The sequence below is a fragment of the Aptenodytes patagonicus genome, chromosome 6 (genome assembly GCF_965638725.1).
Source record: "Aptenodytes patagonicus chromosome 6, bAptPat1.pri.cur, whole genome shotgun sequence".
NCBI lineage: Eukaryota > Metazoa > Chordata > Aves > Sphenisciformes > Spheniscidae > Aptenodytes > Aptenodytes patagonicus.
The window spans coordinates 40,534,126-40,547,438 of NC_134954.1; the positions used below are offsets into that span (position 1 = coordinate 40,534,126).

The 13,313-nt window shown below is 36.9% G+C and overlaps 1 protein-coding gene across 4 annotated transcripts in view; it reads right to left on the reverse strand.

Annotated features, from left to right (window-relative positions):
- Positions 1-360: 360 nt before the first annotated feature.
- HIBCH (3-hydroxyisobutyryl-CoA hydrolase) overlaps positions 361-13,313 on the reverse strand; it is a 54,469-nt gene continuing 41,516 nt past the window's right edge. For 2 of the 4 annotated variants that reach the window (XM_076342215.1, XM_076342218.1), the window contains 3 exons: positions 8,131-8,250; positions 7,823-7,856; positions 361-2,681 (listed from right to left, as the gene is read on the reverse strand). In XM_076342215.1, the coding sequence (XP_076198330.1) occupies positions 2,566-2,681; positions 7,823-7,856; positions 8,131-8,250 (270 nt within the window). In that variant the 3' untranslated portion in view covers positions 361-2,565. The remainder of the gene's footprint in view (positions 2,682-7,822; positions 7,857-8,130; positions 8,251-13,313) is intronic. The other 2 variants (XM_076342216.1, XM_076342217.1) reach the window with 2 other exon arrangements.

Genomic DNA, 13,313 nt, shown 5'->3' on the forward strand with positions numbered 1-13,313 from the left:
CACTTACAGTGGCTTTCCAGCTAAATTGCCACCGATTCTTTGACTTGATTTTGTGCAATAAAGGCACTCCGGTATGGGACTGGCATACTCTGCAAAACCATTTACTTCTATTTAGGAGTTAAAAATACACTTGCTTTATATTTTCTCCAGAAAACATAAGTATAGTCTGAGTGGGTACTATGTGACTGAGTTGATATTCTAATAACGGTTCAAAACACATTAACTGCAGCACAACTTTGTAAAATTGACATTTCGTAGTAAGACACATCAGTATTCCCAAATAAAACACACTACAATATATTTTTACAATATTTTTGTGGAAAATACTTTCTTGTGGACCAAATAAAATTAAACTTACCATTTGCTTGTAAGACTTTTATTTCACAAAAATGCACAGATTGGACAGGGTCTTGTTACCATGAGTTTGGCATAATTCCCGTTCACATAAAGTTTGGAAGCAACTGAACATGCCAGTCAAAGTTTACTGATTCAGAAGTATAGCCTTGCTAAAATGTTTTAAGTCCTTTTCAATCAGAGAAGGCATGAGCCCTACTCCCTGGGGATTACTGTGTTTTTCATTAAGTATAGTCGCTGAAGATTGCTCCTTTTGTACAAAAATAATGGAATGAACCAATTTAAAAAAAAAAAATTAAAAATAGCCATTGTTTAAGAATCTAAAACATATAAAGTTTTTAAAAAATAAGGGGGAGGTTTAAATTTCTTACAGAACCTGCATGAGGTAGAAATTCAAGTCATATGTTCAGAAGTTACCCTACAGATATTAATGAAATCTCTCAATTACTTTTGAAAATAAACTTGGGGACTGTCTCATAACAAGTATGTCATGGTAACATTAACTGGCAGCTGAAATTTTAACAATTTTATCTTAAAGATTCTAGTGACAAAGCAAGGTGCCATTTTTTCTTGATTTTGCTCTCCCTTTTGCTCACCTCTAATTCTTTGAAAGTCACTCTAGTCGTTCACCTTGATGCCTGAATTTCCTGGACTTTGTTTCCAGGCAACAGCTTCTAGGAAGGAAGGAGCCTTAAGCCAGTGCAGACCATTACTGCCGGTAATAAAAGCTGCCCGATGTTGAATATTGTACTCTGTAACAGTTCTGCTGTAGCTCTGACTTTTTGATTCCCCGGTGCTGATTACTGACTACGTTATTTGAACAAAAGTCTTTTTCCTTTAGTTTCAGTGGTTCATCTTCAGAGAAGCCAAAATTTGAATCTGTGACCTGCCTATAACTGTAGAAACAAGTAGGAAGAGATACTGATGTATGATTTGCTTAACCATAAAAAAGCATGCAGTCTTAATGATGAAGAAAGATTAGTAGCTATGTGTTGCATACACAATAGAAAAATTAATTTTACCCCCCCAAAAGATTGTACTTTTATCAGGGGGCTCTGGTTATGTCATAAAACTTCAAGTATTATTAGTATCAGAACCCAGCAACCTTTAATGCACGTACAACAAGGGGTTTTTGATGTATATTTAAATTTTGATCCCAACAAATACATTTATTAGGATACGTTGTGTTAAAAAAATTTACGATCCGTCTAGCAGCAGATATTTCATATTTTCCCCTATTCATTATCTTCAGTACATATTGCTGTGTTCCCCCTACTTTTCACCAATTTTCCACTCAGCAGACAGGATGTTCATGGGCACAAGCAAATGGGAACCCAGACTAGTTGGCGTAGATAAACTCCAGCCACTACCGCTAAAATCATTAGACAATCACTAACATCAACAGGAAATGTGCTGCTTGGTGTTCAGAGGGAGGTCTGAGACAGTTATTTCTTCACCACTGTAAGACCAGGGAAAACTAGCAATTTTTGAAATCACGAAAAACTAATTATGCAGTTCAATCAAACTTAATGGCATTTTAAAAAAATTGGTTTTACAAGCAAACAGAAGCGCGCTCTAGACTCTGGCAATATTCTGACATTTGAAACAATGTCTACATCACACGGCAATGAATACCAACTGAATACCAATGAAATGTTAAATCAGTAGAACAATTTCTTGCTCTCAGACTAATAATGTGTTAGTCTGACCTTTTATTTAAAAGACTACTTAACATCATGGATTTAGCATGTCTTGCATTTTCCTTTGTAGCTCGGCCTGTTTTAACGCTTTAAGTATATTTTATTTTCATTGTATAGAGAAGAATCTGAGGCACAGTCCCAATTTAACAGATCAGTGACAGAGCCAAGAGCACAAAGGTCTCCTGACTTCTTGTGTACTAGGTCATCCCTTAACTATGCCACCTCCCCCAAAGGTTCCTCCTAAACTAAGATGCAAAAAATTAAATGTTAATCATTGTGTAAAGCGGTAAAAATAACAATTTGCTTTGAAGTAATTTTTCCCCTTATTAACCAGAGATATGATTATTTTGTCATTATGGCAGCATAACAAAAGAGAATGTTCCTGAATGCAAAAAATTAGACTTGGGAATCTCAGGCTAGCTAAAAGAGTCTTGTCAAACTTTATCACACTACTATTAATTTTTATATCATACAATTAAGCAGATGTATAAGATGTCAATAGGCTTGATCTTTACAATTTGAGATCGTTGTTTCCCAATGGCTTAAAACAATCATCCACAAATTCCTCACTGACTTCTTCTAGAGCAGCTGGCTTCCATCTGGGGGATTGGTCTTTGTCAATCAGCACTGTCAGGTGGAGTATAAAAACACAAAAGTTGCTTGTAAACTTTCTCTAATTAAGATGACTTCAGATTGCATCAAGACAGACAACTACAGTGAATACGTGGGGGAGAAAAAAATCAGTATGCTCTGGAGAAGACAGAGTTTTTGTAACATATATATTTCTACTCTAATAAAAATTCTTGAGTTGTGACCTGTCTAGAGATGTATCCGGCAGCCGCCTGATGATACAAGGAACAGTGGATCACTTCAGAAGTAGCCCAAGCTTTGAAGGAATAGACCTGAAATTAGTGCTTTCTGTTAGACCTACTGCTCTTGCCTGTCTTCTGCTTTTTCATGTGAAACTGGGAACAGTAAGCATAATGCTCCTTTTGAACAAGGGCTTTCACATCTCTCTGCAATATCTGACTCTTTGTAGAGTATAGGAGATGACTCAAAGTAAGTGTTAAAAGCCTAAAGCTAATTTAAACACATCATATAAACTAATAATGAAATAACTAATGAGGAAAGAGTAAAGCAGAGTATCTTTGTGGGAAAATCAAGAATATTTATTTGTAAATACTGACAGATACTGCAGACCTATATAGATTTAACTGTGAAGATTTGTATAATCTCAGTATGTATACTTTACGCTGTATCCTGGGAAATACATCACTGAAGATAAAATCATCAGCGAATGAATCGCATATAAAAGTGTAACAAGAAAATACCAATTCTCAAAAAGCATTCCTTGTATCACAGGAATGTTGAAGGCATGTCAGCAAGAACAGCTGCACTAGCAAACAATAATAAGACAAGAGAGAGTTTATTTGTGTGTAAAAAATTACCAATATCAATGCAATTCCAGAGTGTCCTTCTGAGCACCTTTCTGGCCCCAAGGAAACCCATAAAGGTGCTATAAAAATGTGAAATTTTTATAATTTAAAAAAGAACAGCTATAGCAACTGTAGCTCTCTAGGATGCACCGACTACCCAACATCCCTCCTCAACATATGTTCCCTTCACATGTGTGATATCAGCACCTGATTTGGAGATGCACCTGTGTCCTGGGAGACCTCCTGACCAACACCACCTACAACATATAAGGGAGGATGGGCAGAAAGCACCTCTCAAGTTCCTCTGCTGAGAACAGAATTTGTTTGTTTTTTCTTTCTTTCTGACAAAGACTTCAGAGTAGGATGGTTCTAAAGGTGTGTGGACAGAAGACACTCACAGAGACTAGATATTTTGAAGAGTAACAGCTGGTTTTTGGTAAGTTGTCATGTCTTTCTAAACAGACTTCATTCTTGGTGACTAAACTAGAACCATCCAGGATGAGAAAAGTGCAAAGAAGTTGGATTTTAAGTTCAGTGGAAAGAATGCCCACCTAAAGATTGTGTCTTATCAAAAGATGGGCATTATGGCAGTTTGTGGTAAAAAATGTGACTTGAAAACTTCTTCTTAACTTCTCCCTCTATAACCAACACTTGGAAAATGCCTAGAATATAAATACCATTCAAATGACAACTGCGCTAATTAATATTTCTGTAGCTAAAGACGTACCGGCATCACAACTCTTTAGCTTGCATCTCCAAAAAGAAAGGAGAATCAGAGCCCTGCATCCATTTACCTGCAAATACAGGACTAAGGACTCCTTGGATACAAATAAACACTAATTTTGAAAAGAAACCCATTACACAGATAGAAGCTGCAATTCCACAGAGAGTAGAATCCATGTGGGCAATTCTTTAAAAGAAATGTGCTGTAAAAGAGTGATTTTACTAGGTCATTCAACTGGGTAACTTACTGAAAAGTTATGATTCTATAATTTTAATCATTGTGATGTGAAGCCATTGATTGGTTTTGGTCAAAATACGTAATTGTTCCAAATCAACTATGTTTATTCCATCGGAGTAGTACTTAGCTAATGATTTTCTTCAACTTTAGAAGAAGTTCACAATCTGGCCAAAATAATCTTAACTGTTATCCACAAAAGACAATGCTGACAAGAGATGCTTTAAATTAGAAAGGAAAAAAGGCCACGTGTATACTACTACAGCTTCCACTCTGAAATACAGTAGTAATTGCTGATAATTCTCCACTCTATGGCACTACTGTGTAATCAAGTTAATCTTTTTGTTGGGTCTGTGGCCAGTTTTACTCTGGTGGATAAACTGAACGCTCATAATGGTCTCCCCAATGAAATCTTTAATCTTCTAGAGTTCAAATATTTATTTTCTAATAGTATTGTGAAAATATTCCCTTTCTGCATTAACTTTGTATATTTTATGTTTTGCCAGCTTGAGATATCGATCAATACAAGAACAGAACAAAAATTCTGAAGACTTCTAAGGTAGGCTAAGGGAAGTTAATCAAGATAAAAGTAACTGAACATAGACATTGTGTTAAGGGTTTGTTCTTGTGTTTTACCTTTTTTAAAAAAAAAAAAAAAAAAAAATCCAAACCTCCTCTGTTCAGTAGCAGTGACTTTACCGGACTTCAATGAGTGTTCTTTTGCTTAGCTTCATTCAGCACAGTCAAAACACTGATATTTCTAAGCACCTGAAATTCTGTTAGTTGCAATGAAATCTTTCTACCTACTCACTGACTGCAGGGGGTTTGTATGCCCAGGGTAAGGCTTGCATCTGCCAGCTGCTAGCACTGCAGGAGAGAAGGCAGAAGCCATACAAAAATAAGATCTTTGCAGGATCAGCAATATGTAGAAGGCCTTTACAATTCCATTTGAAGGATACATTCCTGCACAAATAGTTAGGAAGCTAATTTAACAGATTTTTTGTCCCCTCAGGCTGTTGAGATTGTAGTCTAACTGGATGTGTTTGAGCACTGACTCCAAAAATGACCACTTTTCTTATGCAGTAAGAATTAAAAAACAAAATTCTTGGAAATTACCCAGAGCTATGCATTTCTTAGTTTATGTCCTATTCTATAAATCAAGGTGAAAAATGGATACCTAAAGTGTTCAAAGACCACATTTACCATTACATGGGAAAATGTTGATGAAATATGATGAAATACGATCTGTGTATTTTATGCTTTAAGGGTTTTGGCTTTTCTTTAGTAGCTCCAATCACAAGAATCGTAAATGGGGAAGACTCTTTGCCAGCAGATTTCCAGTCTGGTTGAAAGAAAACTGGCTAAAAGAAAAATGAAATTTTGACCTTGGGTCAAAACAGGTTTAAAAAGCTTTTAAATGAACTACTTCCCTAGCATTCCTGTTAAAATTATGGTTTGAAGCAGGTAAAAGCTGTTATTAAAACTTGACCTATGGCCATTGCTGCTGAAAAACAATCTTCAAAAACTAAAATCTGATTATTATATCTTAACTTTACTTTGTGGTAGATCCTGTTGTGGTAGACAGGGTCAACAGCTGGCTCTTAAATGCTTGGAATGTAACGTTTTAATAAAGAAAAAGCTAATACTTAAATTAACATTTTTATCATTTTCATTTTTATTCACTATGGTTGATCCTGTGAAGTACTTAATAATCTTACTTCCTATTAAAAAGGATGCTCAGCATATGGTTGGATAATGATTTTTATGAGACTAGCCCAACTACAACAATGATCTTCATCAGATTCTGCATCACTCTTAAACAAGAGAAACAATTTTAAGATGACAAATCTGAGAGCAAGATATATGCACTAAGCAGAAAGAAAAAATGCTTCAAGAACAAATTATTATTCTGAGCAATCCCCTCAGTGCAGCTGGATCTCTGGAGGTTTTTTTTAGTTCCCCTGATATAGTTAAGCCTTTGCTACATCATCCTATGTAAGAGAGAAACTTCCCAACTGCTGTTCTTGCAGTTTCTTTCTTTACAAGCAGTTTGTGTCATTTACTGGCCGTACTGACAAGTGATTTACTTCTGTCCTCTACTGCATCCCCAGATGGTTTAATGACCTTGTGCATTATAAGTGAGAATTTGGTTTGGTGTTCGTCTGACACTCAGACTTTGAGTTTGTCACTTCCTGAATAACTACATTTCAGCAGCTTATATGGTGATTTAGAATATATCCTAGGAATATTCTTTTAAAGATATCTTTGTCCCCATTACCAACACAATGAAAACCACATACTTCTCAACACGTGTGGTAAATTTTTCAAGGGAGTCTCTGCTAATAAGTGCTAAAGGTTAATTAATTAAAATCAGAAACTTTTTCCATGCTGTACAAACAAACTGCATCTCTCACCCCAGGCTATCTTTAATACAGTATTACTAATAGTGAACATTCAAACTAATATCCACTACTCAAGTGAATTTTAAACTACTTTATAAAGACAGATATAAAAAAATGAGGAGGAAGTGATAATATATACTCGAGTATGTAACTGTGTGAATTAAAAGCCAGGTTCCCTCAACCCTAAAGTGTTATTCATCCCAATGTCTTGTACTCTAAGCTCCTTGGAAAAGGAAATGCCCGTGCTTTGTTTCATCTTGTGCTGAATAGTATATAAATAATTACTACAGTTTCTAACAGATGTGACATCGGGTTTGGCAAACTGCATAGTGAATCAGCAGTAGAATCAAGGACAGAGTCTAAGTCTGTCCCCTATATGAATGTGCTGAGCTGCTGCTCTACTTTTACCACTACCTATCTTGACCAATGCCTTAAAATGCTGAATTATTTAACATTAAGTTTACATATATAGTTTTTTAATAGTAAGACACCTCTATACAGAGATATTTTGGATGTGGGTGAAAGTAGTCTCTGTTCTAACAACTTTCTACGCAAATAGTTGTTCTTGACTTTGAGTCTTAAACCATCTTACAGCTAGCTGAACCAGCTATGTGGCAACACTAAATCTGAACACACAAATGATACACATAGCTACTCACTACTGTCAGCATTAAATATATTTTGAACTTTCCCAATGAACTGGTGAAACCTTTTCATGGTGCTGCATTACCAGGTGGATAAATAACGTTAGGAAACTGAGATTACACAAAGGAAACAACATGGCTGCTACACTTTGGAACAAATAATAAATTTTGGCCATACAGGAGTCCAATAAGCAAAAACTGTAGCAAGCTGGGAAGTGTTCTCTGGGCTGTTGCTGCATGCACTTTTCTTTGGAGGTTCAGAGAAGCAACATAGCAGTGAGCTTGCATATTATTAAGTTTGAGAAACATTTCTGGTGTGCATGCTTACCTGCCCGAACCCCTTCATAGAAGTCATGGCCTCTCTGAAAGATAAAAAAACATGATCATAGTTTTCTTAACAAAAGCCCTCTACCTTTCGCATCTGACCATCATTAATGTAGTCTGCTTTGAGTTGCATATAAAGACATGGAACTGGAAAAAAGAAAGTGACAGCCTAACAAACACACAAAGAAGACACTGAAAATGAAAACCTATGAATTGTGAGCCCTTGATGTAATCTATATAAAACTTAGTCTCTGATAGACTTGTTACTCCTCCGTGGCTGGAAAGAGACAAAGGGCTCAGCTGCTTGCTTACCATGCATGCTTGGCTCAGTCTGTATTCCATTGTGAGTACGTCTTGTAAGCTCATGGAAGCTCCTTCTCTGAGCTGTCTGAGAGTCATCTTTAAGGATGTAGGTGACATCTTATTAATAGTCTGGGGAAGACATTAACAATTATCTTTATTCTCTTCAATTTAGACACATTTGCAAGTCTCTTTTGCATTTTAAACTTTGTGAAGTAAATGATGGCACTCTTCTCCCTGAGCTCACTTACGTGATACCTATTCCTCCTGCTCCCTCCCACCATACTGTCATACTAAACTTACTCACAAAAACTTTTATCAGCGAGATCTCTGGGATGTATGCCATCGCTTGTGGAAAGTCTAAAACTCCTAAGGTCACATCACTTATAATCAAATTACTACTAGCCAGAGAATCTAATGCAGCTTTTCAAACAGATTCTTTTGAGAGGTGAAGGTGGGTGTTACGAGCAAGTATACTCCATTTTTGAATATCATATATATAGTCTGAATCGCTCTTAGATGTTACTGATATTATAGCTGATATTAGTATTGTACAGCATTTAAGTTTTATTTGGTACAATAGTCAGAATAGTAAGGTAATAAGTGAGATTAGCCACAAACTTTAAGTAGTTGCTTTATGATCATCTGCAAAGACTAGACAATATATGAAGAAAATTGTGGAAGAAAAAATATTCAAAGGAATCAAACATAAATGCATATTTGTCCAGGCTTCTTGTCTGGGATCAACAGATACTGCAGTAATTTAGCCCTACATTGCTCTGCTGATAGGAATCCTGAAGGTCTTGCCTTCCTTCTTTTGACAGAGCTACAGGCTATAAATATTACGCAACAGACAGGATCTGTTTAAGGCACACAAACAAATGCTGTAAATCTGGCTCTCATGACTATCCTTCAATTAACAGCATGCCAGTAAACAGTAGGGGGAGGTGGGGAGAAAGACAAAAACCTAGTTAAGAAAACAGAACTGAGCTTTAAAGCTTTCAGGGTTGTGGGGGAAAGGAGCTAAATCTTATTGTTGCTGATCTTTGTTTCCTTACTCTAAACAAGACTCTTTTACAATAAAACCCAACTAAAAGTTCTGTATTAGTCATAGTACAATAGACATTTCCTGTTAATTAGGACATTTTTACCACTACTGAAAAGTGGCAGATGGTAAGATTTGCCTCTTTATGTTATTTTCATTGCAGACATTAGACTCCTTACCCACAGACTGAAATGGCAGGTCATCAACATTAACACTTTTTCTGGCTCCCAATTACTCTTCATCCCTCTCCAGACACCAGCTGATACAGCAGTGACCCATTTTGCCTAGTTAAACTGGAAAACATGCAGTTGCTATACAAGCAGGAGGCTGTGCAATTGTACTTTAAAAGCACTGGTTCTGTCATTCTGTTATTTGCATGTTGACTTCGCTTGAGAGAGAAGCTGGTTTAGAAAGAACTAACGCTGACTCAAAGTGTCAACGTTTCCTGAGTTCTGGTAAAGCGCTCTAACAGTGAGCTGTCTTTCAGCAGATAAAGAAACCAGCTATACCTCTAATTACATCACTATGTAGGTCTCAGATGGATAGCAACTCTTAACTGGACCCCTTATTTCTCATAATGTGCTCTTGCTGGCTTTACCTTTGAACTGGACCTTTTCTTCTTTGAGTTTCACATTTTGTCATCTAGATGAGAAAGTCTTTATTCAGACCAGGTTAAATGGTAAGCACAGTGCAACCAGATGTTTCCCTAGGTGAAACGGTAAAGGCAAGTTCTTTCTGGTCAAAGAAAGCACTGAAATGGGGAAGATCTGAAAACAGCACTTAACTAGTCTAGTGCATCCAGCAGGGGCCTTATCTTGGCATATCAATGAGGCTGAAGGTGGAGGAGGCACTGCCAAAAATCAAGCTGAAGGAAGAGGAACAAGGAAAGAAAATGGGTAGGTGTAATTGCAGCAAAATGAGTCACCAGTGTATCTATAAATAAATTCTCTGTACAAAGAGGAGGAGGAGGGGATCAGTGCTAGGGAACAAGCCTGAAAAGGAGATAGGATAGGCTGAAGTGGGGAATACTAAAATGCAAAGAAGTCTTCATAGAAGTATGGTGACATCTATTCCAGTATCTTTGAGACCATCTTGATTTCAACATAATGATCCTGAAAGCTACAAGCTGAATTTGCAATAGACCCAAATTCCATTAAGATACTATCAGAAGGTGACCAAATTAAGTGGCACTGACTCAGTGGAGTCCCTTACAAGAGTAACAGCTGGAATAGTGGCTGCATTTTTTGTCTTCAAGGCCCATTGAAGTTTCTGACCTGAGCTGCTGAGGGTCCTTGAAGGGAGGCTTTCTTTAAGTTAAAACAAACAAAAAAAACCTCCCAGAGGTCCAGTGTATCACTTCCCCTGCAACAGATGAACACACCCATCACTTACTTTCTGAGATACCAAAGCATTTGTTTGTCTGCGCCGAACAATAGTTCTGGATGAGCTTTGACAAAATATGAGTATCTAGCCAAAGCATCACAGGAAAGCTGCTTAAGGACAGATACATCACTCTCAAGAGAGTTTCAGAATGCTTCTTTACTTGAATTCAACACTACCAAGATAACATCCAGCTTCATCCCTGTAATCTCTCTCACCCACTCACTGCATACCCATTTAAAGTTTCAGGAGCTAACATCTGCATCCCAGCCTGACCAGTAGATCTGGACAAGGTGTCTTGTAATTCTTAAGTCTCTGCAGTGTCCTGCACACTACACTGGAATTCATTCAGTACCAATGAAGGCTATTAAATCATGAAGCATCAGTGCTCAGAAGGTGCACTGTCCTGCCAAAAAAAGCTATAAGAAAGCACCAAGGCTTTTCAATACTTGAAGGGGGCTTATAAAAAAGATGGTGGCAAACTTTTTAGTAGGGCCTGTTGTGATAGGATGAGGGGTAATGGTTTTAAACTAAAAAAGGGTAGATTTAGACTAGATATAAGGAAGAAATTTTTTATGATGAGGGTGGTTAAACACTGGAACAGGTTGCCTAGAGAGGTGGGAGATGCCCCAGTGCTGGAAACATTCAAGGTCAGGTTGGACGGGGCTCTGAGCAACCTGATCTAGTTGAAGATGTCCCTGCCCACAGTGGGGGGGGGTTGGACTAGGTGACCTTTAAAGGTCCCTTCCAAACCAAACTATTCTATGATCTGATGCTTTTCAGGTTTTGACCCCATATGCTTACTTCATCCAATTAGAAGTGGTACTTCTGTCACTCAGATTGAAGCTTTTTGGCTTGTGTAAATCCTGAGAACAAAGTAATGCTATAAAGTAAAAGGTTTTAAAAAATATTTTACTATGAGTTCAAAAAGTGTGTTAATACTCTAGCTTTCTACCTATTTGTAACTGGGTTCAAAATGTGATTTAAATCATGAAGCCATTCTCAAGTAGAATTTTAACAACTTTACATTCTTCTTATTCATGCAAACCACTTTAGTATCAGGTATGTGGAAGCCTGCCAAACAGGCATGTTTTGACAGTAAAAAGCAGAAGTACTGTAGTTTGAACAGAACAGGATACCTAGGATGGCATGGCTCAGAGCATACTTGGATTATAGCAGAACTAGTAGTTCCACTTTATTAACACCAAAAGGTATCTGTACATCCAAGGTGTGGATGTACCAAGGTGTACCTCAAAACAAGGGTATTTGTGTTAGACTTTGTTAGGGCTTATTCCATAAGCTTACTAATACATATCATAATAAATATACAAGGAAACAAAGAAAATGAGCGTATACATTGCTGTTACTGAATCCTTTACAGTCTCTACATTTATCATTTGAATGTGCTGTTGTTCCTGTACCTGGACGCTAAAGTGAAACCTTGGTTTCACAAAGTGACAGGAAACTAACATCTATGGACATACTCTTGGTACTTACTACTGCTAAAGAAAATTACTTGCTTCACACAAGTCAGTGAACTGCTATCAATGATAATGTCTGATAATCTCAGACTGTCATGGTTTTGCTACGTGTTCCCTGCTCTAACCAGTTCTTTGAACTCTGCTCCTCTGAGTGAAGTGACAGCAGGCCAGTGCTCTGTCTGTAGGTGGTGTAAAATGCTCAACTGCCAGGGTGCAAGCTACCATTCTTCCTGCAGCTACAATTAAGTTTAATTACAATTCTGCTTCCTTAGTAAAACAAAACCTCCAGTTTAACTGGCAAGCATTTCCTGGAGAAAGCCAGATTTATACCTGAATCCCTTTTTAACTTTTTTTCCCTCGCAAATGCATTTTCCTTCTTCGGTTTTGTGGATCTTTCACAGAAGAAATTACGTATCTGATCCTACAAGCTTACTTAATCCTACCGCTTAGCACAGAACATGTGCTGTTAGAAACTTGTCTGAAACTTATGTATTTGTTCACACTAATAAGCCTTGCACCTGCTAGAAAATGTGCGGTGTTTTTTTTCCACAAATTTCTGTATGGACAGAAGCAACTCATATTAACAGAGTCTCTTGAACAGAACAGACAACAGACAATTGTTCAGGAACTTCTGTCAACTCCAAGGACAGTCATTCATTTATCAATCATATGAAAGAAAAAAGGTGCTATAAAGTCCTATTAAAGACGTGAAATAAGAAAACCGAAGAAGCAACAAAAAAGCCTTTTTTTTTTGTTTGGGAATTAAAAAAAAAAGTTACACAAAATCATAACTTTGAAGTAGATTACATAGTTTTAAGTTCTAAATTAAAAATATGAAAAAAATGTACCCCCCAAACAACAAGGAACAAGAACTTTTTTTTTTTAATAGAGAAGATCTGAGTTATGAGGCTGCAGATGAAGGAAGCAAGTCAAGCAGGTTTGGGTAACTAGAGCAAACGTGGCAGAACAAACTATCTAGCTAACATATTTCAGTAACAAAGTGTTTCCAGACTCCTTGCATCTTTTGTAGTAGAAAATGTATTTTGAACAAAGCACCCTTTAAAGGCTATATGCTATTTTAAAAAGTTCCACTAGGTCTGATTATGTTTTAAAGTGCCATAAAACTGTATGAAATTAACTTAGGAAAAGCTATATGCAAATAATTCTTGATTGTTTTCAACCTCCACTGAAACTAATCAATATAATATCCCTGCAGAATTATATTAGACTTTATAAAATCTACAAATAAAATACTGCCTTGTAACTCAATACTATAAAGAAATAAGAGC